This window comes from Sycon ciliatum, chromosome 13 (genome assembly GCF_964019385.1).
Source record: "Sycon ciliatum chromosome 13, ocSycCili1.1, whole genome shotgun sequence".
NCBI classification, from domain to species: Eukaryota; Metazoa; Porifera; class Calcarea; order Leucosolenida; family Sycettidae; genus Sycon; species Sycon ciliatum.
In genome coordinates, this window is record NC_088655.1 from 7,525,855 (window position 1) to 7,548,332 (window position 22,478).

Sequence of the window (22,478 nt, forward strand, 5' to 3'; positions counted from 1 at the left end):
TCAACCGGTTGCGGGTACGCATCTCATTTTGCTTACTTCGGTGGGCCGTCACCTGTTTCCGCGGGTGCCGGGCCTCGTATCAGCGGCGTCGCCAGTCGTCTTTCCTGGTGGAGTGCCGGCAGATGGGTGGCCGATGAGCTGTTGCCATGGCAAGGGGGCTGCTGAGGCGCCGGCCTGGCACCGGGTGGACTCGCTGCCGATGGTACGGTGTAGGATGTATGTACAATGTAGGTACTTCACTCTGTTGTCATTTGTCTGTCTATTTGTTGAATTGGATAGGTGTACGGACAGTTCTCCACAATGCATGCACATCCATTCATAACATTCATGACAGGTAATTTATATTGACATTGGCTTAGACTTGCATACATGACGGGACCTGTTACTTTAATTTTCACTTTGAGTTTAAAGTTTTCTTCTTTTGACATTGGATTTGACATTGGATTTGACATTGGATTTACTAATTGATTTGACGTTATTTAAAGGAGTTTTCTTTTTTTAATTGAATTGATCTTCAATGATTTACGATTTCACGTTTCCGCTATTTTGCCCGTAAAAGAGGCTTGTCACCAGTAGTAGTAGTAGTAGTAGTAGTAGTAGTAGTAGTAGTAGTAGTAGTAGTAGTAGTAGTAGTAGTAGTAGTAGTAGTAGTAGTAGTAGTAGTAGTAGTAGTAGTAGTAGTAGTAGTAGTAGTAGTAGTAGTAGTAGTAGTAGTAGTAGTAGTAGTAGTAGTAGTAGTAGTAGTAGTAGTAGTAGTAGTAGTAGTAGTAGTAGTAGTAGTAGTAGTAGTAGTAGTAGTAGTAGTAGTAGTAGTAGTAGTAGTAGTAGTAGTAGTAGTAGTAGTAGTAGTAGTAGTAGTAGTAGTAGTAGTAGTAGTAGTAGTAGTAGTAGTAGTAGTAGTAGTAGTAGTAGTAGTAGTAGTAGTAGTAGTAGTAGTAGTAGTAGTAGTAGTAGTAGTAGTAGTAGTAGTAGTAGTAGTAGTAGTAGTAGTAGTAGTAGTAGTAGTAGTAGTAGTAGTAGTAGTAGTAGTAGTAGTAGTAGTAGTAGTAGTAGTAGTAGTAGTAGTAGTAGTAGTAGTAGTAGTAGTAGTAGTAGTAGTAGTAGTAGTAGTAGTAGTAGTAGTAGTAGTAGTAGTAGTAGTAGTAGTAGTAGTAGTAGTAGTAGTAGTAGTAGTAGTAGTAGTAGTAGTAGTAGTAGTAGTAGTAGTAGTAGCAGCAGCAGCAGCAGCAGCAGCAGCAGCAGCAGCAGCAGCAGCAGCAGCAGCAGCAGCAGCAGCAGCAGCAGCAGCAGCAGCAGCAGCAGCAGCAGCAGCAGCAGCAGCAGCAGCAGCAGCAGCAGCAGCAGGAGTAGTAGTAGTAGTAGTAGTAGTAGTAGTAGTAGTAGTAGTAGTAGTAGTAGTAGTAGTAGTAGTAGTAGTAGTAGTAGTAGTAGTAGTAGTAGTAGTAGTAGTAGTAGTAGTAGTAGTAGTAGTAGTAGTAGTAGTAGTAGTAGTAGTAGTAGTAGTAGTAGTAGTAGTAGTAGTAGTAGTAGTAGTAGTAGTAGTAGTAGTAGTAGTAGTAGTAGTAGTAGTAGTAGTAGTAGTAGTAGTAGTAGTAGTAGTAGTAGTAGTAGTAGTAGTAGTAGTAGTAGTAGTAGTAGTAGTAGTAGTAGTAGTAGTAGTAGTAGTAGTAGTAGTAGTAGTAGTAGTAGTAGTAGTAGTAGTAGTAGTAGTAGTAGTAGTAGTAGTAGTAGTAGTAGTAGTAGTAGTAGTAGTAGTAGTAGTAGTAGTAGTAGTAGTAGTAGTAGTAGTAGTAGAAGTAGTAGTAGTAGTAGTAGTAGTAGTAGTAGTAGTAGTAGTAGTAGTAGTAGTAGTAGTAGTAGTAGTAGTAGTAGTAGTAGTAGTAGTAGTAGTAGTAGTAGTAGTAGTAGTAACAAGGCCTCTTTTACGGGCAAATGACGCATATGCGTAAACCAAAAGCAACAAGAAACTCAATAAACAATGTCCAACAAAAGAATCTGCTGACTGCAAAAAAGGACACAAGGTAAAACTCAAGTCCAAGTAGTAGTAGTAGTAGTAGTAGTAGTAGTAGTAGTAGTAGTAGTAGTAGTAGTAGTAGTAGTAGTAGTAGTAGTAGTAGTAGTAGTAGTAGTAGTAGTAGTAGTAGTAGTAGTAGTAGTAGTAGTAGTAGTAGTAGTAGTAGTAGTAGTAGTAGTAGTAGTAGTAGTAGTAGTAGTAGTAGTAGTAGTAGTAGTAGTAGTAGTAGTAGTAGTAGTAGTAGTAGTAGTAGTAGTAGTAGTAGTAGTAGTAGTAGTAGTAGTAGTAGTAGTAGTAGTAGTAGTAGTAGTAGTAGTAGTAGTAGTAGTAGTAGTAGTAGTAGTAGTAGTAGTAGTAGTAGTAGTAGTAGTAGTAGTAGTAGTAGTAGTAGTAGTAGTAGTAGTAGTAGTAGTAGTAGTAGTAGTAGTAGTAGTAGTAGTAGTAGTAGTAGTAGTAGTAGTAGTAGTAGTAGTAGTAGTAGTAGTAGTAGTAGTAGTAGTAGTAGTAGTAGTAGTAGTAGTAGTAGTAGTAGTAGTAGTAGTAGTAGTAGTAGTAGTAGTAGTAGTAGTAGTAGTAGTAGTAGTAGTAGTAGTAGTAGTAGTAGTAGTAGTAGTAGTAGTAGTAGTAGTAGTAGTAGTAGTAGTAGTAGTAGTAGTAGTAGTAGTAGTAGTAGTAGTAGTAGTAGTAGTAGTAGTAGTAGTAGTAGTAGTAGTAGTAGTAGTAGTAGTAGTAGTAGTAGTAGTAGTAGTAGTAGTAGTAGTAGTAGTAGTAGTAGTAGTAGTAGTAGTAGTAGTAGTAGTAGTAGTAGTAGTAGTAGTAGTAGTAGTAGTAGTAGTAGTAGTAGTAGTAGTAGTAGTAGTAGTAGTAGTAGTAGTAGTAGTAGTAGTAGTAGTAGTAGTAGTAGTAGTAGTAGTAGTAGTAGTAGTAGTAGTAGTAGTAGTAGTAGTAGTAGTAGTAGTAGTAGTAGTAGTAGTAGTAGTAGTAGTAGTAGTAGTAGTAGTAGTAGTAGTAGTAGTAGTAGTAGTAGTAGTAGTAGTAGTAGTAGTAGTAGTAGTAGTAGTAGTAGTAGTAGTAGTAGTAGTAGTAGTAGTAGTAGTAGTAGTAGTAGTAGTAGTAGTAGTAGTAGTAGTAGTAGTAGTAGTAGTAGTAGTAGTAGTAGTAGTAGTAGTAGTAGTAGTAGTAGTAGTAGTAGTAGTAGTAGTAGTAGTAGTAGTAGTAGTAGTAGTAGTAGTAGTAGTAGTAGTAGTAGTAGTAGTAGTAGTAGTAGTAGTAGTAGTAGTAGTAGTAGTAGTAGTAGTAGTAGTAGTAGTAGTAGTAGTAGTAGTAGTAGTAGTAGTAGTAGTAGTAGTAGTAGTAGTAGTAGTAGTAGTAGTAGTAGTAGTAGTAGTAGTAGTAGTAGTAGTAGTAGTAGTAGTAGTAGTAGTAGTAGTAGTAGTAGTAGTAGTAGTAGTAGTAGTAGTAGTAGTAGTAGTAGTAGTAGTAGTAGTAGTAGTAGTAGTAGTAGTAGTAGTAGTAGTAGTAGTAGTAGTAGTAGTAGTAGTAGTAGTAGTAGTAGTAGTAGTAGTAGTAGTAGTAGTAGTAGTAGTAGTAGTAGTAGTAGTAGTAGTAGTAGTAGTAGTAGTAGTAGTAGTAGTAGTAGTAGTAGTAGTAGTAGTAGTAGTAGTAGTAGTAGTAGTAGTAGTAGTAGTAGTAGTAGTAGTAGTAGTAGTAGTAGTAGTAGTAGTAGTAGTAGTAGTAGTAGTAGTAGTAGTAGTAGTAGTAGTAGTAGTAGTAGTAGTAGTAGTAGTAGTAGTAGTAGTAGTAGTAGTAGTAGTAGTAGTAGTAGTAGTAGTAGTAGTAGTAGTAGTAGTAGTAGTAGTAGTAGTAGTAGTAGTAGTAGTAGTAGTAGTAGTAGTAGTAGTAGTAGTAGTAGTAGTAGTAGTAGTAGTAGTAGTAGTAGTAGTAGTAGTAGTAGTAGTAGTAGTAGTAGTAGTAGTAGTAGTAGTAGTAGTAGTAGTAGTAGTAGTAGTAGTAGTAGTAGTAGTAGTAGTAGTAGTAGTAGTAGTAGTAGTAGTAGTAGTAGTAGTAGTAGTAGTAGTAGTAGTAGTAGTAGTAGTAGTAGTAGTAGTAGTAGTAGTAGTAGTAGTAGTAGTAGTAGTAGTAGTAGTAGTAGTAGTAGTAGTAGTAGTAGTAGTAGTAGTAGTAGTAGTAGTAGTAGTAGTAGTAGTAGTAGTAGTAGTAGTAGTAGTAGTAGTAGTAGTAGTAGTAGTAGTAGTAGTAGTAGTAGTAGTAGTAGTAGTAGTAGTAGTAGTAGTAGTAGTAGTAGTAGTAGTAGTAGTAGTAGTAGTAGTAGTAGTAGTAGTAGTAGTAGTAGTAGTAGTAGTAGTAGTAGTAGTAGTAGTAGTAGTAGTAGTAGTAGTAGTAGTAGTAGTAGTAGTAGTAGTAGTAGTAGTAGTAGTAGTAGTAGTAGTAGTAGTAGTAGTAGTAGTAGTAGTAGTAGTAGTAGTAGTAGTAGTAGTAGTAGTAGTAGTAGTAGTAGTAGTAGTAGTAGTAGTAGTAGTAGTAGTAGTAGTAGTAGTAGTAGTAGTAGTAGTAGTAGTAGTAGTAGTAGTAGTAGTAGTAGTAGTAGTAGTAGTAGTAGTAGTAGTAGTAGTAGTAGTAGTAGTAGTAGTAGTAGTAGTAGTAGTAGTAGTAGTAGTAGTAGTAGTAGTAGTAGTAGTAGTAGTAGTAGTAGTAGTAGTAGTAGTAGTAGTAGTAGTAGTAGTAGTAGTAGTAGTAGTAGTAGTAGTAGTAGTAGTAGTAGTAGTAGTAGTAGTAGTAGTAGTAGTAGTAGTAGTAGTAGTAGTAGTAGTAGTAGTAGTAGTAGTAGTAGTAGTAGTAGTAGTAGTAGTAGTAGTAGTAGTAGTAGTAGTAGTAGTAGTAGTAGTAGTAGTAGTAGTAGTAGTAGTAGTAGTAGTAGTAGTAGTAGTAGTAGTAGTAGTAGTAGTAGTAGTAGTAGTAGTAGTAGTAGTAGTAGTAGTAGTAGTAGTAGTAGTAGTAGTAGTAGTAGTAGTAGTAGTAGTAGTAGTAGTAGTAGTAGTAGTAGTAGTAGTAGTAGTAGTAGTAGTAGTAGTAGTAGTAGTAGTAGTAGTAGTAGTAGTAGTAGTAGTAGTAGTAGTAGTAGTAGTAGTAGTAGTAGTAGTAGTAGTAGTAGTAGTAGTAGTAGTAGTAGTAGTAGTAGTAGTAGTAGTAGTAGTAGTAGTAGTAACAAGGCCTCTTTTACGGGCAAATGACGCATATGCGTAAACCAAAAGCAACAAGAACCTCAATAAACAATGTCCAACAAAAGAATCTGCAGACTGCAAAAAAAGGACACAAGGTAAAACTCAAGTCCAATATATCGCGTATGGTACGTATGTGTGAACAAACCAAAAGCCAATTGAGTGGTGAATGTGAAATGTGTAAGTTGAAAACTCGAGTCTGATAAATAGCCTATTGGGGGTATATGTGTAAAAACATCATAAACCAATAGGGTGGTGGATGTATAATTTGTCTGCGTGTGAATGCTTATTTCGATCTGTCCGATAAACAAAACAAAACAAACTATTATAAAAGTAGAACCAAAAAAAAACAAAAAAAAACAAAGACATGCTCAAAAACAGACATGTCCTTTACGTCACAACATCCGTTTAGGATCGGCCACACAGCCCCATGCCACTACCGGAGCAGCCTGCACTCCGTGACAAACGAATTGCCACGGCGTACGCCCCGAGCTCCCCGGCATCCACGCAGACAGGTTACGGCCCAGCGGAGGAGGCAGAAGGCAATCTTGGCACGAAGATGGTGCATCTTGGCACGAAGATGGTGCATGACGACAGAGTACTGTACGTCAGAGTGCTTCTCCACCACGCGCTGAACAAGCCGCTTCAGGAACATTCCACACTCTGCCCCAGCCATGCCATTCGTAGCAAACACCAACGGAGTGAAGGCACCTCGCTCGACGTCCGTGATCCTCTGGCAGTATTTTCGCTTCTTCTCCAACTCGTTGGTGCGCAGTTGGCCAAGGGCTTCCGAACGCGACAGCAGGGACGCTTTAGGGTGGGTGACCCTGACATCAAAGAAAGCGTCCTGCTGCCTTGTCCAGAAACCCCCGGCCCTGATGTCCAAACGAGCTTCAGCGCTGCGATTGGCGGTCCGGCCGGCGAGCACCTCGCCATCGAGAGGGAGCAGTCTAGGCTCGACCTCCACGTCTGGCACGACAGTAGTAGTAGTAGTAGTAGTAGTAGTAGTAGTAGTAGTAGTAGTAGTAGTAGTAGTAGTAGTAGTAGTAGTAGTAGTAGTAGTAGTAGTAGTAGTAGTAGTAGTAGTAGTAGTAGTAGTAGTAGTAGTAGTAGTAGTAGTAGTAGTAGTAGTAGTAGTAGTAGTAGTAGTAGTAGTAGTAGTAGTAGTAGTAGTAGTAGTAGTAGTAGTAGTAGTAGTAGTAGTAGTAGTAGTAGTAGTAGTAGTAGTAGTAGTAGTAGTAGTAGTAGTAGTAGTAGTAGTAGTAGTAGTAGTAGTAGTAGTAGTAGTAGTAGTAGTAGTAGTAGTAGTAGTAGTAGTAGTAGTAGTAGTAGTAGTAGTAGTCACATCCTTTATTGCTGAACCCACAAATAATTGTGATACAAATTGTAAACCATCCGAGGAAGAAGAGAAAGCCATTAAAAAAAAAATAAAAATAAAATAAAATAAAAAAGGTTATTGTACCATGCCAAACGGCTATTATTAAGTCATGTACCAATTGTAATACATGACGTAGTATAGTAGTCAAGCACCTACAAAATACTTTGCAGTAGTAGTAGTAGTAGTAGTAGTAGTAGTAGTAGTAGTAGTAGTAGTAGTAGAAGTAGTAGTAGTAGTAGTAGTAGTAGTAGTAGTAGTAGTAGTAGTAGTAGTAGTAGTAGTAGTAGTAGTAGTAGTAGTAGTAGTAGTAGTAGTAGTAGTAGTAGTAGTAGTAGTAGTAGTAGTAGTAGTAGTAGTAGTAGTAGTAGTAGTAGTAGTAGTAGTAGTAGTAGTAGTAGTAGTAGTAGTAGTAGTAGTAGTAGTAGTAGTAGTAGTAGTAGTAGTAGTAGTAGTAGTAGTAGTAGTAGTAGTAGTAGTAGTAGTAGTAGTAGTAGTAGTAGTAGTAGTAGTAGTAGTAGTAGTAGTAGTAGTAGTAGTAGTAGTAGTAGTAGTAGTAGTAGTAGTAGTAGTAGTAGTAGTAGTAGTAGTAGTAGTAGTAGTAGTAGTAGTAGTAGTAGTAGTAGTAGTAGTAGTAGTAGTAGTAGTAGTAGTAGTAGTAGTAGTAGTAGTAGTAGTAGTAGTAGTAGTAGTAGTAGTAGTAGTAGTAGTAGTAGTAGTAGTAGTAGTAGTAGTAGTAGTAGTAGTAGTAGTAGTAGTAGTAGTAGTAGTAGTAGTAGTAGTAGTAGTAGTAGTAGTAGTAGTAGTAGTAGTAGTAGTAGTAGTAGTAGTAGTAGTAGTAGTAGTAGTAGTAGTAGTAGTAGTAGTAGTAGTAGTAGTAGTAGTAGTAGTAGTAGTAGTAGTAGTAGTAGTAGTAGTAGTAGTAGTAGTAGTAGTAGTAGTAGTAGTAGTAGTAGTAGTAGTAGTAGTAGTAGTAGTAGTAGTAGTAGTAGTAGTAGTAGTAGTAGTAGTAGTAGTAGTAGTAGTAGTAGTAGTAGTAGTAGTAGTAGTAGTAGTAGTAGTAGTAGTAGTAGTAGTAGTAGTAGTAGTAGTAGTAGTAGTAGTAGTAGTAGTAGTAGTAGTAGTAGTAGTAGTAGTAGTAGTAGTAGTAGTAGTAGTAGTAGTAGTAGTAGTAGTAGTAGTAGTAGTAGTAGTAGTAGTAGTAGTAGTAGTAGTAGTAGTGTGTGTGTGTGTGTGTGTGTGTGTGTGTGTGTGTGTGTGTGTGTGAGCTTCTCACTCTAGCTTCTCTAGTCTCAAAGTTCTGGTTTAATTACGCGGTCTTCCACAATGTCTAAAATCCACTGTTGTTATCACTTCTATTGTCATTGTAATTCGGTCCTCTCCCGTACGTCTTCACACTTGGCTTAATGTTGGAACGTTCTCCATTTGTTAGCGTTTGTCTTCGTTTACCATGTATATTACTCCGTATGTCGTAATTGGACACTGCTCGATTATTCTTACCTTGTGCGTTTCACTATTTGTAACATGGCTCCTCTGCTTCGGTTTTCGTTCTATCTCTCTGGCAGGGGCAGCCATCACTCGTCTTTTGGGTGCCAGCATCCTCCGACAGTTGCGCTGGGACTCTACGATACATTCTTCTATTTCGATAGTTAGAAAATCTGCCTTTCTAGTTCTTCGCTGTTTGAATTAATATTTATTTGTGCTGTGTCTTGCGGCACTCGCTTTTGTGTAGATTTGACCTTTTTTGCATGTCCGCGTGAGTACAGATGACATCATGCATTATTTTCTGTCACATGTTTTGCTTTGCGCATGTCGCTCAAGATGTGGTACGCTTTCTAACGGCCAAAGAGAGTTGGAAAGCTTGTGTCTTTGTGGGTAACCTGAACATTTGGACTCATGCAAAATCGCACCGATTTTGGGATTTCCCCACAACTTTTTGCGTCCGCAAACATGTTGTGCTGGACCGCATTTCTGTCACTTCGCAGTGGCTTTTCGTTGGTGCAGTTTGTATCCCACCCTCCCACCCCTGACTTCTGGGTGTGTGTTTATCGATATATTATCGTATTGGTTTTTCTTATTGGCCGTGTGGCTGTTGCAGTTACGACTGCTTGGCCGTGTGGCTGTTGCAGTTCCGACTGCTTTTCTTTTTTAGTTAAAAAACGTAGGGGTGGTGTGTGCGTCGTGGGCCATTGTATGGTTACATACAGCTTCAGATTGTATGGCTAGTGACAGGGGGGTTGAGTCTGCAGGGGAAGAATACAGTGATTGAACTAAAGCTGGATGATGACCGTGTGGTGAGTGTGTGGGGGTTTCGAGATGCCGTCCTGGGGCAGGGATGTCGATCCTTTAGCTTGGAGGGGTGTTGTTACATTCATTGTAACATTTTGTCGTTTTCTGTGTGTTTTGCTGTGCGACTACAGTAGCAGCAGTGTCTTGTGCTAATTTTTCTTATGATAGGCCCTATGCGTACAATTATTCAAAAAAGAAAAAAAGAAAAAAATATCAGGAAGGAGATATAATATCAATAATAAAGCCATGCCGAGCCACCGTGCTCACAGCCATTGCCGAGCCACCGTGCTCACAGCAGAGTTCTGTGTGTGTTATTGTTGTGAAGTGGACCACAAAGACTTGAACTGCGCTTGCTGGCCGATTTTTTTTGCTTACTGTTTTCTTTGCCAATCAAGCGTGGGGACGATACGGTGTCGTCCTCCTTGGCTGTGTGTCCGGTACGGGGCCGGGTACGTGCGTCCCCAGCTCTCCGTTCTTTGTTCTTTTTAGGTTAGATTCTTCAATGGTGTTTTGAGAACATGTTTGGCGATACAGTCTTCTAAATAGATCGATGCCTCCAATGGTTGTGTCTAATGTCAGTGTGCGATCGCGAGGGAACCGGTGAAACATTTGGTCCTTCGAGCTGGATCCGACAAGTTTCGACTGGTAGTGTCAGCGGTGGTAATGGCGTTTCCGCCACCACCAGAGTTTGTGACTAGTAGTTTTACGCCACGCCATTATGGTACGAGCGTGGGTGAAACTCCTGTTGAGGAACTTGAGGACCGCTGGAAAGAGTTGATTCGTCCCAGAACAAACCTTCGTAGACGCCGCACGTGGATAAGTAACCGCTTCCGAACACTGATTGCTTGCTCGTCGCCATCTCGCCGATATTTGCAGCCTGATGTCCGTGAATTGGAATTTGTACGTTCAGAGCTGAATTCGGTTTTAGAAATTATGCGCAGCATGTTGGAATCCCAAGAGAGTGAACAACTGCTGAATGAGTTGGACGAGTGAGAGGCGAAGTTTGGTAAGGAGAGTGCTGGTGTGATGGCTGCGATTTTGGATTCGCCTGTTGAGTCTGTTTCTGGCCAAGTGGCATCAGGCCAACAATCAGCAGTCACAGAACAAGTTACCCCTGTGCCACCATTTACACCACCGCACATGCGGTCTGTGCCACCGATCCCAGCACCACACACACGGCCAACACCACCACCGAAGCCACGTGTAGTCTGAGCAGCAGAGCAACGTCAGTTGGCTATAGTGCTCCAATGAGTAGACTTTCTGAGTGGTCTCCTCATCCGGAACCGGCTGTGGAGCCCCATGTGCATGATTGGCTTGTCAGTATGCAAAGCCCGCATGGGGTCAGTGCTTTACACCACTTGAAGCCGCTGGAGCTGCCCAAGTTTAGCGGAAACGCACAACAGTTTATGCGGTGGAGTGAATCGTTCAAGCGGCTGGTGGATGAGGATCGCTACGTATCCGACGATTATAAGCTGGCTAGGCTCAAGGAGGCGCTCCAAGGAAGCTTGGCTGAGGACATTGTGGCCCAGATGTTTGACAGGCCAGGCGCATACGCTGCTGCTTGGGCAGAACTTCACCAGTGGTATGGGGAGAAGACCGCCACCTGGCACTACAGGAGAAGGCGATCCTGAACCATCCCAGAATCGCAGACCGTGATTCAGAAGCCCGGCGGAAATTTTGCTGTCAAGCTCAGAAATGTGCTCATGAACCTGGACTTGGCTGGAGGGAGCTATTCCTAAGTGCGCTGGAGAAGCTACCCAGAAGTGTAGTTATACGATTTTACGAACCACATCCAGACAGCAAATGCAACGCAACCACATTGTCGTTCTGGCTGGTAAAACGGGTCCAGAACGCGAGCCGATGACATCTTGGCGACAGTCGGCACAGAGAAGTTGAAGAAGACACCTCCTGCGGTCCCGCCAAAGCCTAGGTCATCTGCTGTGTATGCTGTGGAGTTCAGTACTCAGCAGTGTGCCAAGTTCAGCAAGAGCCATGCCACAGCAGAGTGTACGGATTTCAGGGCGCTGACAACCAAGCGCCGCTGGGACCTGGTCAAGCGTGCCAAGCTGTGTAGGTGTTGTTTGGAGCATGGGCACTGGGCGCGTGAGTGCCAGAAGCTGGAATGTTGCCACTGTGGAGAGATGCACCACTCACTTCGGCACTACAGCAAGTCAGTGCAGCCACAACAAGCTGCAGCACAGAATCCCGCTACGATGCGGTCAGCAGCTCCGGCACCTCGGCAGGAAAGTTCTCACCATGCTAGTGTCAGCGTGCCGCAGACGACCGCTTTCGCTACCGTGCCAGTGAAGATTATTGGCCCAACTGGCAAGTCGGCAATCTGTACGGCCATGCTGGACTCAGGCTCGACTGCAAGCTTCATACGGGAGGATGTAGCCCCTGAGTTGGACATGGCAGGTGAAGTTCACATGTTGAACACATCCCCGATTGGTGCACAGCAGACCTCCAGCTATCGGGAACTGGTCAAGGTGCAGATGGAATCCATTGATGGAACAGTGTCATACCTGCTCAAGGCATGCGTATATGATCGTGTGACCAAGAAGACGCAGGTCGTCCACTGGAGCCGGTACAAGTCCAGCTAGGAGCATCTGAAATTCATAGACTTTCCCGAAATCTCCAGCACCACGGTCGACCTCCTGATTGGTCTAGACGTCTTTAATGCCCACGCATCACTCGCGGAGTACAGAAGCAGCAGCGGTGGACCAAGTGCCCGCAAGACGCCACTAGGATGGGTGTGTATGGCCCAACGCCCAGTGCACCCAGTGGTGACGAGTTGTCCGTCAACTATGTGCATGCTTTATACAGCGAATGCAGCATACACAGCCTGGTCCAGAATCTCTGGAATCTGGAGGCAGTCGGTATGAAGCACGAAGGCACCTACATCACCTCTGCAGAGAAGCTGGCTGAGGAGATCGTTGAGAAATCCATCAGCTTTCATGATCAGGGAGTCACCATGGCAGTCCCATGTATCCACAGCAACGGCGAGCCTGGTGTCACCGCTAATCGCGCCATGGCAGACCATCGCCTGTGAATGCTAGGGAAATCGCTGGACAAGCGTCCAGAGCTGAAGGCAGCATACGGCAAAGTCATATGTAGCCACATTGACAAAGGCTATGTGCGCGTAGTGTCGGCAGCAGAGGTTGAGGCAGATTGCGACGACCAGTGGTTCCTGCTGCATTTCGCCATTGTACGAGATGACAAGGCCACCACGAAGGTACGTATCGTCTTTGATGCTGCTGCCAAGCATGACGACACGTCGATCAATGAGTGCATGTACGCTGGACCCACTCTGCAGAATGACCTAGTGAAAGTGCTTATGCGGTTCCGCAAGGAGCCAGTAGTTCTCACGGCGGACATTACTGAGATGTTCCTGCAAATCGTACTTGCTGAGCAAGACCGCCGATATCATGGCTTTGTGTGGGACTCACGCGTATACGAGTTCGAGAGATTGGTGTTCGGCATCAAGGCGTCTCCGTACCTGGTATGCAAGGCGCTACAAGTGGTGTGCCGCGAAACAGCCGACAAATATGACCCAGCCATGTTGCAGATCGTTGACCGAGACATGTATGTGGATGATCTGCTGCACTCTGCTGTCTCCGTACCGGAAGCCATCCGCACACAGCAGACAGTACAGGACATCCTTGAGCAGGGCAGCTTCCACCTCCGCAAGTGGCTCCGCAATAGCTCGGAGGTGATCGAAGGCGTACTGGAAGCTGACCGCTCACCGCAGCTCATAGCTAGCATCAATGATCATGATCACTGTGTGCTACCCTCAGTCAAGACGCTAGGCGTGATGTGGTCGGCAGAGGATGATACCTTCGCCTTTGAGTTCAAGCCGCCTGCAACGGAGAAGCTGACCAAGCGAGCCGTGCTGAGTAAGATGGCATCTATATTCGACCCACGCGGACAACTAGCTCCCTTCACGATTCGCGCTCGTGTCATGTTCCAGGAGCTGTACATCCTCGGCGTGGGCTGGGATGATCCACTGGCCGCTGAGCACACGCGGAGATGCACATCCTCATTTAGCGAGCTGGGAGATCTGGCGCTGATCCGTGCGCCGCGCTGCTTCAAGTGTTCGGGTCGCGAGTCGTCTGTCGCTACATTGTCGCTGCACTTGTTCACTGATGCTTCAGATGCCGCCTACACCTCTAACGTGTACGTCCATGCTGAGTACCCAGATGGCAATGTGCAAGTGACGCTAGCACTCGCCAAGGCGCGTCCATGTCCCATTAAGAAGATGTTGATCCCGAAGCAGGAGCTGAAGGGTGCTATGCTTGGTGTTTGCCTGGCCCAGACAGTGAATGACGAGCTAGATCTGCCGAAGGCTGATGCCACCTACTGGTCCGACTCGATGAACGTGCTTCACTGGGTGAGAGCACATTGCAGAAAGTTTAAAGTCGACGTGGGCAACCGGATAGCAGAAGTACAAGAGTATTTAGCTGGCAACCAGTGGAATCACGTTCCTGGAAAGCTGAACCCAACCGACAAGTGCACCAGAGGCTTGACAGCAGCCCAGCTAGCCAGTGATTCAGTATGGTGGAGCGGCCCTGAGTTCCTCGTCCAGCGGCACAATGAGTGGCCGTCTCGTCAGATAACCATGCCAAAAGAGTTGCCCGGAATGGTAAAGCGAGTGCAAGTGATGGCGTTCGCTGTGCTGCAAGTTTCAACGGAGGTGTTTCGTCTCCACCCCAACAACTACTCGTCATGGAAACGTCTAGTAAGATTGATGGCCTGGTGCTACCGTTTCATCAACCGCTGTCGTCGACGTCATGCTAGCACGAGAGGGGATCCGGAAGCAGCAAGTACAGCAGTCGACTCTGTGGAGCTGAAGTCTGAGGAGCTCCAGCGTGCTGAATGTCACTGGTATGTGATTGCTCAAGCAGAGAGCTATCCCGCTTCGTATCGGCAGCTGACGTCAGGGAAGTCCCTTGCAGCGAATGACCCGCTGCTACGGAATCCAGTGCTCGACAAGGACTAGCCGTGTGTGCTACGCGTTGGAGGTCGTCTGAAGACTGCTAGCCAATTGCCTGAGCATACCCGGCATCCAATAATCTTGCCCCAGCACCATCGGATTACTCAGCTGATAGTCGACGCAGAAGATCGCAAGTGTGACCACAGTGTGGGCCCAAACCACCTCTTGGCAAACCTGATGCTGCGGTTTTGGATCGTCCGTGGCAAGGTTGTCACACGATCTCACCGTGCACACTGCGTGCTCTGCAAGAAGAAGTGGGCCACTGTGGCTTTGCAGCAGATAGCACCGCTCCCGCTATTCCGAACAGCTCCACCGTTCCGGGCATTTTCAAGAGAGGGAGTTGACTATGCCGGTCCGTTCCGGACAAAACAAGGGCGTGGCAAGACCCAGCTCAAGAGGTACCTCTGTGTCTTCTCTTGTTTGCAATCCTGAGCCTGTCATTTCTAGATGGCGTATGGCCTGGACACCGAGTCGTTTCTCCTAGCATTCACCCGTTTCTGCAAGCGCAGAGGCGTGCCAGCTGAGGTCGTGTCAGATAACGGGACGAACTTTGTCGGTGCAGAGCGCGAGCTGAGAGAAGCTGATCAAGCGCTAGGTTCTAATGAAGTGGCCGCAAGTATGGCCAGCCAAGGAGTTCACTGGCGCTTCAATCCACCTCTCGCTCCGCACCTTGGCGGCGTATTTGAGTGTGTGGTCAAGGCAGCAAAGCGCGCAATGATGGCAACTCTGTCCCAGGCCAATCTCACTGATGAGGAACTTGTAACTGCCATGGTGAGTGCGGAAGGCCTACTCAACTCGCGCCCGTTGACCGCTGTCCGGATTGACGTGGATGATGCCGCACCGCTAACACCGATGCACTTCCTAGATGGACAGTGCGAGCTGACTCTGCCACTCGAAGAAGTCGCTGAGTTGCACCCACAGCGTCGTTGGCGGCTCCTCCAACAGCTCCTACGCGAGGTATGGCGGCGATGGTTTCGAGAAATAGTGCCTCGGCTGAATGTGCTTCAGCAATGGTCTCGACGCAGCCGCAACATCAAGCCCGGTAACATTGTCCTCTGCATTGTGGCTTGTGGCTTGCCGCCAGTGACTATCCAGATATGTTGATTTTATTGTATGCTTTTCTCATAGGTTTGACAGATTGGTGCCGTAGTGTACTCCAGTCGGCTCCGCTCGAGCTTTGTTGCAGTCGTGAATGAAATTACTTGTTTCTGTACTCCAAGCATCCTCTGTAATATAATGGATATTGTCTCCCCCTTCCTTTTCCTCCGGCGCGCACCAAATAATTCGGTAACGAGAGTAGCGTCGCTAACCCTGCCCGATTTGTAGAGTGTGGTATAAAGTGCTTTCTTAACTGTATCTGGTCAGGCGTAGTTGTACAATCGAATATGCTCCAGCTTGTAGTAATTGTGCTATTTCTTTACACCTCTACAGGCAATGTTTGCAATTCCAGTACTTTTGTGGGGTAGGGTACTACACTAGTTCCGCTTCCAGTATATCCATTGTACAGCATCGGTGCATTATTTGTGCGGCTGTGGATGAATCTACAAATTCGTGTAAGCGAAGCTATCTTTGTGAACGCGAGTATGGTACACTGTGTGCTGGTGGCATAACTGTGTTTCGGAATGAGTGTGCTCCGTGTTTAGAAGAGTATCTCTTTGTCGTTGTTACTCTAATCGTGTGGCACATTCACACTACACATCTACGAGTGCTAGTTTGAAAATACGTTACGAATTTGAGCAATTGTTACGTTGTACAGCAGGTACAAACAATTAATATTTACATACCCACCGGTTTTCGTTTCGGAGTCCCGCGCTGTGACTCAGCTAATTTCTATTTCGTTTGCCTTGTATTGTCTGACTAGGGGCGCTGCCACCCCGTCGGGTGCAAGCACCCTTGGACAGAAGCACTTCACTTCACGACAAGTGTTCATTTTCGTTTTCCTCTTCTGCTTCTGTTGCACAGTTTGAACTTTGAATGTGTGCTATTTTCGTACTCTGCTCTCGATCAAACCATGCGCTGATCGATCTGCATAATTATTTATCTCCCGTTGCCATGACTGGCATTAGTACAGCGTTGCGTACTCACTCGCTGCTTGGCATGCTTGCAGCGTGTCTTTCTTCTGTTGCAACCCAGTGCCTGCGTGCACGGGACGGGATTTGCGATGCCACATCAGCGTTGGTGTGTCGTTGTGCTTCGTTGTTGTTTTCTTTTCGCTGAGTGTGGTCGTTAAAACTGAGAACGAACGGGTCGTTGACAAGGTGTGGTTTCGATGTGCATACCCTCCTGTCAACTCCAAACTACTCCGCAAACTGTGCGGGCGGACAAGTCCTGTTGTATCAGTCTTACTGAACGCATTGTGCGTTGTGCTATGTTACAACGGTCTTGCCTGATGAGTGCATTGTGCACTGAGTGTCGGCGATGATTCCTGGTGTAACTATCCTAATTGACAAGCACATTATGCACTGTGTGGTAAAACTGTGTTTCTGGATGAGTGTACTTCGTATAGTGTGTTGCTGGACATGTCCTGTTGTATCTGTCTCACTTGATGAACGCATCGTGCGTTGTGCTATCCCAGAACTGTCTTACTTCATGAGTACATTGTGCGCTGAGTGTCAGTGTTGATTCCTGGTGTAACTGTCTTAATCGACGAGCACATTATGCGCTGTGCAATATCATAATGAGTCCCAATAGAACTGGCTCACCGAAGGAGTGCATCGGGAGCTGTGCGACGTCTGACGAATCCCGGTATGTCTGACTGGAAGAGTGTATTGTGCGCTGCGAGGTGACGGTGGATTTCCAGTATAAATGTCTTACTGGAAGAGTGCATTGTGCACTGCGAGATGATGGAGGATGCCAAGTATAACTGTCTAACTGGAAGAGTGCATTGTGCACTGCGAGATGACGGAGGATCCCCAGTATAACTGTCTTATTGGAAGAGTGCATTGCGCACTGTCCAATGCCAGACGAACCCCTCTAGATCTGTCGCCCGGGATGATTGCGTTCTACACTGTGCGACGCCAGATGAGTGCCCATGTAACTCTCTCACTGGATGAGCGCCTTATGCACCGTACAACGGAAGGCACGTCCAGCCCGGCAGTGTCCGCCACCTCCCAATATCAATGTCTTACTAGTTGACGTATTGTGCAATGTACGATGTCAGTTGAGTCTCTGTACGATTGTTTCAACGAATGAGTGCATTATGCCACGTACAATGTTGGGTTGAGTCCCAGTAGAATGGTCTTACCGGCGTACGTATTGTTTACCGAGAGTTATATGTCGAGTTCCAGTATCAGTATGTCTCATTAGAGGAGTGCTTTGCATACGGTGTGGGGTCAGCTGTGTCCTAGTCAAATGTCTTACTGGAGGAGTTCATTCCAGTATGTCTTACTCGCTCGTCCGATTGTGTAATGCACGATGTCAGATGAGTCCCACTCTAACAGTCTTTATGGTTGCATTGGGTAGTGTGTAATGTCCGCCACCTCCCAATATCAATGTCTTACTACATGTAGTTGACGTATTGTGCAATATGCGATGTCAGTTGAGTCTGTCTGAGCGTCTCGATGAATGAATGTGTTCGCCACGTACCAGGTTGGACGGGTCCCAGTAGAATGATCTTACCAGCTATACGTTTCGGTCACCAAGAGTAAAATATTGAGTTCCAGTATCATTATCTGTCCTATTGGAGGAGTGTCTTGCATGCTGTGTGGTGGCAGCTGTATCCCAGTAAAAATGTCTTACTGGAGGAGTTCATTCTATACTGTGCGGAGTCAAATTTGGCCCACTGTACTAGTCAGATTGGACAGGTGTTGCGTGCACTTTGCAAAGTCAGATCAGACCTAACTTATTGGCTTCTTGCATGGGCTCTGTGTGTTCTGTGTGAGGCCTGGCGGCACTGTGTGAATATTCCTGGATTAATTCCAACAATTTTATGCTGTGAACTTAATCATGCCGGCCCTATTGGTTTTCACTTGTCCCGAGTCTGTTTGTGGCACAACCCTGTGCATGATTCTTGCATCCAGATGACTTACTCTGCTGTTCTGTGTACTTTTCCTGCTTGTTCTTTCTCCTTTCTCTTCTCTACTCCCTGCTTTAGAGTACTTCAGGGGTTGGCTATGGGAGGATTGATTCTGTTCAGCCCAAACTGAACCGATATATCTGCTATATGTGATCTTTATAGTCGCCACTTGCTGTTCAGTCAGGTTTGAGAATCAGATTGTTCATGTGCAGTGCGTGGAAGTATCACTATCACCTACCTGTTATTACAGTGAGGCCAGCAATGCTCAGCTTTTCACCGAAACAGCCACTATCATTCGATATGGTCAAGTCCTGGCTGGGCAGTTCCTGACACCTGAACTACTATAGACACCCTACATGCTGTCACACTCAATTTGGTGGGTTGTTCCTCAGCACTGAACTGGAACGTACTGCACCAGATCAGGGTGCTAGCTCCTTGAACTATGAGCAACTTTGTGTAGGTCATAGCCTACTCGTTTTTGTCATGTATTCTCTCTGTCAGTCTCCCTGTTTTGTTTGCATCTCTCTGCCTTCTTCCTCGTTGTCGCCGCGCTATGCTATTTCTGAGTCACATCTGGCTGCGGCCAACTACCCTTCACTTTGTGTGTTGTCGCTATTGCTGTCTATGTCTCTGTGTATGCCAGTATGTGTGGAGCGAGAATCTAGAAGTTAATGGAAGAGGGAACAGAGTTAGAGCATTTTCGTCTTTTGTCTTTAGTTCGTAGCCTATCCATTGCCCACTTCCAGCGAGTGAAGTGCAGGTGGGCATTGACCTTCACGTTTCTGGGGAAAAGACCAAAAAAATGCATAGTGGTAGCATTGATGGTGAGGCTTTCTGCCCTCAGCCGACCTGAGGTCTCGACATCATGGGGACATGTTGTTGTTGCGTTTAGTTTACATAAAACGTACAAAAAAGAAAGAAGAAAAAAAGAAAGAAGTGACAGGTAGCAATTTCAAATTTGGACTTCACGGAGAATTTCAAAGTATTAGGAAATCAGAGGCCACATGCCACGTACTGCTCTTTTCTCTCCGAAACTCAACACTTGCAAGCCAGATATGAAAGAAAGAAAAAATCATCAGTCACACCACCGGGACTCGAACCAGGGACCTTGCTATTCGCGAGCAATGCTCTAACCGCCTGAGCTACAGTATGACCATTATCCACAGTGATGGTCAATCTATCGTTCTTCGATCAATCCATATCTGGCTTGCATCATACTGGCAGGTACAGGTATATGATACTAAATGTTAGGAGGAGAGACAGTACATTAGAAGGTGGGGAAAGATAAGACAGAGAGTGTTAGGAGGAGAGACAGTACATTAGAAGTAGGGGAAACATAAGACAGAGAGTGTTAGGAGGAGAGACAGTACATTAGAAGGTGGGGAAAGATAAGACATAGAGTGTTAGGAGGAGAGACAGTACATTAGAAGCCGGGGAAAGATAAGACAGAGACTGTTAGGAGGAGAAGGAGAGAAAAGAAGGAAACACGTTATTGGGAGGAGTACGTGGAGCGGAATTTGAAAATCATGGAGTGAGGCAGATATGATGCTGATACTCCGAGATGATCATGTGCCCACGATCAGTCGTTGGTCTTGAAATAGCGGTTGGCTGTAACCTTTAAACTTTGTAAGTTATTGGTGCAAAATGGACCAGAGAAGACTCCGGCGGGCAGCTGGTTCCAGACGGGGAAAATTGCGCGAGGGTAGGCTCGACACAGGTTGTTTCGGGAAGGGACTGGAAGTTCATTTACCAGTTGGTGTGCGTGGGTGGGTCTTCAAAACGTACTACGGGTGGAGTGGACTGTTTGGGATTGGGGCTGTTAGGTGGCAACATCCTCTGTAGAAGGCGGTGTGCATCTGGACAATGCATATTGTACAGGAGGCAAAGGTAGGCTCCCTCACCGATTAGGCGATGGCCACCCTGTTGGATGAGGCGAGCCAGTTTTTTTTGTGCACGGGCGGACAAAGCACTTGTAGATCACACAATGACACCTGGAGTTCAGCACTCGAGACGGATTGAGTTGCTGCGATCCTCGAATAGCCAACTTGGAAACATATACCAGATCTCTTCCAGACATTGGACTTACGAGCACGTTCGAGGTGACGCAAGTAACTCATTATCGTTTTCCAGGCTAATGAAGCTAAGGAAAAAAGTTGACAGGACAAACCTCCAGCTCTTCAACAACATTCCGAAAACTAATGGTTTCGCGAGTAAACTTCTGTACCTTCTCCTCAGGTGATATACAAGCAAGAGCAAACAAGAGCAAATGCAATGAATTATGAACTTGGATGGTGAGCCAATTATTATTGGTAAAAAAGGAGAAGGACATAATGTTACGAGTTATGACTAACTGTCCATCAACCACCATTTTGTCGCACTCGCTGACTGTATAAGATCTGGTTACGTTGGTGGACAGTTAGTCATATTTCGTAACAATTTGTCCTTCTCCTTTTCACCATAATTTAATTGGCCCACCATCCGAGTCCAACTTTGCACACCTTATGAGCCGTCATGACCTATACGGCGAAACGTACGTCGTGTGGAACAACTTGTTATGGTACATAACTAGTCTATCATATTTTCATGATACAGTGTAGTGAAGTTCAGTAGAATGTTGACATTTCGGTTTGTCACAATTCGTCTTCGCTTAGCTTCCCCTTTCTTTGTTTACTACATAAACTTGAGCCTCCCAAGTTGGGTGGTCTGTTGCGTCGTCGAGTTTTAGTAAGGCCGGTATGTGCAATAGTCTTACTAGTTTCGTCATAATCCAGTAACTTTTGGCATTCTTTGTTGCCGTGGCGCTTACCTCGTGCTCTTCTTCGTTGCGCTTTCCTTCCCCTCTTGGACCTTTGCGAACCTGAGCCTTCCAAGTTGGGAGGTTGTTGGTTTGTGCGCCTTGGAGAAGTGTTGGAGGTAGGCCTCAGTTCGCCGAATGTCTGAGTACTTCTTGTCAGTTTTGTGCCATTTTTGCCGCAACTCTGCTATGATAGTTGCTGGGACTTCAATGTACATAACCAAGAGTGGCGCCACAGTAGCAGAACAACTAGAGGTGTCGAGCATGCAGAGGACATGTGCTACATGCACAGTGTTTAACAGCTAGTCGACCAACCACCGCACAGCTGCAACACACTGGACCAGATGATGTCCGTCCTACACAAAGAATAATTGGTTTCTGTCTTGCCACCTCTTGGCAAATCTGACCATGCCTGTCAACTTGCCTACTTCCAGATCCGTGCATCACGCGAGCCTCCCATATCAAGAACAGTATGGAGGTTTCAGCAAGCTGATTGGGCCAGGCTCCGTCACTTCCTCAGAACCACCAATTAGGCAGCTATTGCTCGAACTGATCCAGACCTGTCATGCACTGGCATCTCAGAGAGGATTCTGGAGGGTATGAAGAGATTCATCTCCTCTAAAACCCTGAAAACCCGTGCATTAGATCCTCCATGGTGGACCCCTGAGTGCACTGTTGCCACAGTGAGGAAATGACGTGCATGGAGATGCCTGAGAGATGACCATCTGACGACGATCGGCAGTCAGCTTACCAAGATGCTAGGCTGGCAACGGTTGCCTATCTCAAAACTGCTAAGAGTGCCTTAATGGCGAAACTGAGACAGAAAATGACCTCAAAGCAGCTGCCACCCAGTGACTGGTGGCACCCCGTCAAGTGTGCCTCTGGCAATGCGCGTAGTCGATCCGACATTACGTGATTCCGATGGACGTGAGTACACCGCCAGGGCAGACAAAGCAGAATGCATGGCCCGCTATTTTGCAAGCAAATGTAGTCTTGGCCAAGATGACCTGTCAGCCCCGTTCCCATATGTCAGGCCTCGAAATGAACAGGCTCTTTCGGATGTCCGTTTCCGTGTGGCTGCTGTTAAGCGCACCCTTCGGCAGTTCAACCCATCAAAGGCAACCAGGCCGGATGGGATACCGGCACGAGTGTTGAAAACCTGTTCTGCTGAACTGGCGCAAACTCTTTCTACACTGTTCACACGATGCTTCCAAACTGGGATACAGCCCAAGACATGGAATATTGCCAACATAGTCCCTATATTCAAACGGAAATCAAAGTCTCTACCCTCCAATTACCGTTCAGTTTTGCTCTTGTGTATTCTGTCCAAAGTGACGGAGATAATCATCAACAGAACAATAACTAATTTCCCCGTGTCGAACAACGTCTTCTCCAAAAGACAGTTTTGATTTCGCCATGGCCATTGTGCCGTCAACCTCCTTTCCAGCCTCCACCACCAGTGGCTACATGCAGCCAGGGAGAAAGACGCAGCTCGCCAGGGAGAAAGACGGCGCGTTTGATCGCGCATCACACCCCGGTGTGCTACACAAGTCCAACGTATACGGCCTACGTGGGCAACTGCACCAGTGGTTCAGCAGCTACCTCAGTGAATGCTACCTTCAAGTGGTCATTTGTGGCCAGACATCCTCAAGGCTCCCAATTCAGTCTGGATTCTCCCAGGCCAGTATTCTGGGTCCGACTCTCTTTCTCATATACGTGAATGACTGTGAGGACCACGCACCAGCCGGTGCTGACCTAGCCT

General features: G+C 45.3%; 2 protein-coding genes across 2 annotated transcripts in view; one reads left to right on the top strand and one right to left on the bottom strand.

Annotated features, from left to right (window-relative positions):
• The window catches only part of LOC135829454 (uncharacterized), a 125,153-nt gene that overhangs the window by 76,869 nt on the left and 25,806 nt on the right, over positions 1 to 22,478 (bottom strand). The gene's annotated exons all lie outside the window — the stretch shown is intronic.
• Positions 11,967 to 13,913, top strand: LOC135829130 (uncharacterized). Its single transcript, XM_065341537.1, has one exon. It carries the CDS (start codon positions 11,967 to 11,969, stop codon positions 13,911 to 13,913), a length of 1,947 nt encoding a protein of 648 aa, XP_065197609.1.

What these genes read in the sequence shown, in the direction of transcription:
- LOC135829130 (XM_065341537.1), top strand. Translation starts at nt 11,967, where the DNA reads ATGCTAGGGAAATCGCTGGACAAGCGTCCAGAGCTGAAGGCAGCATAC.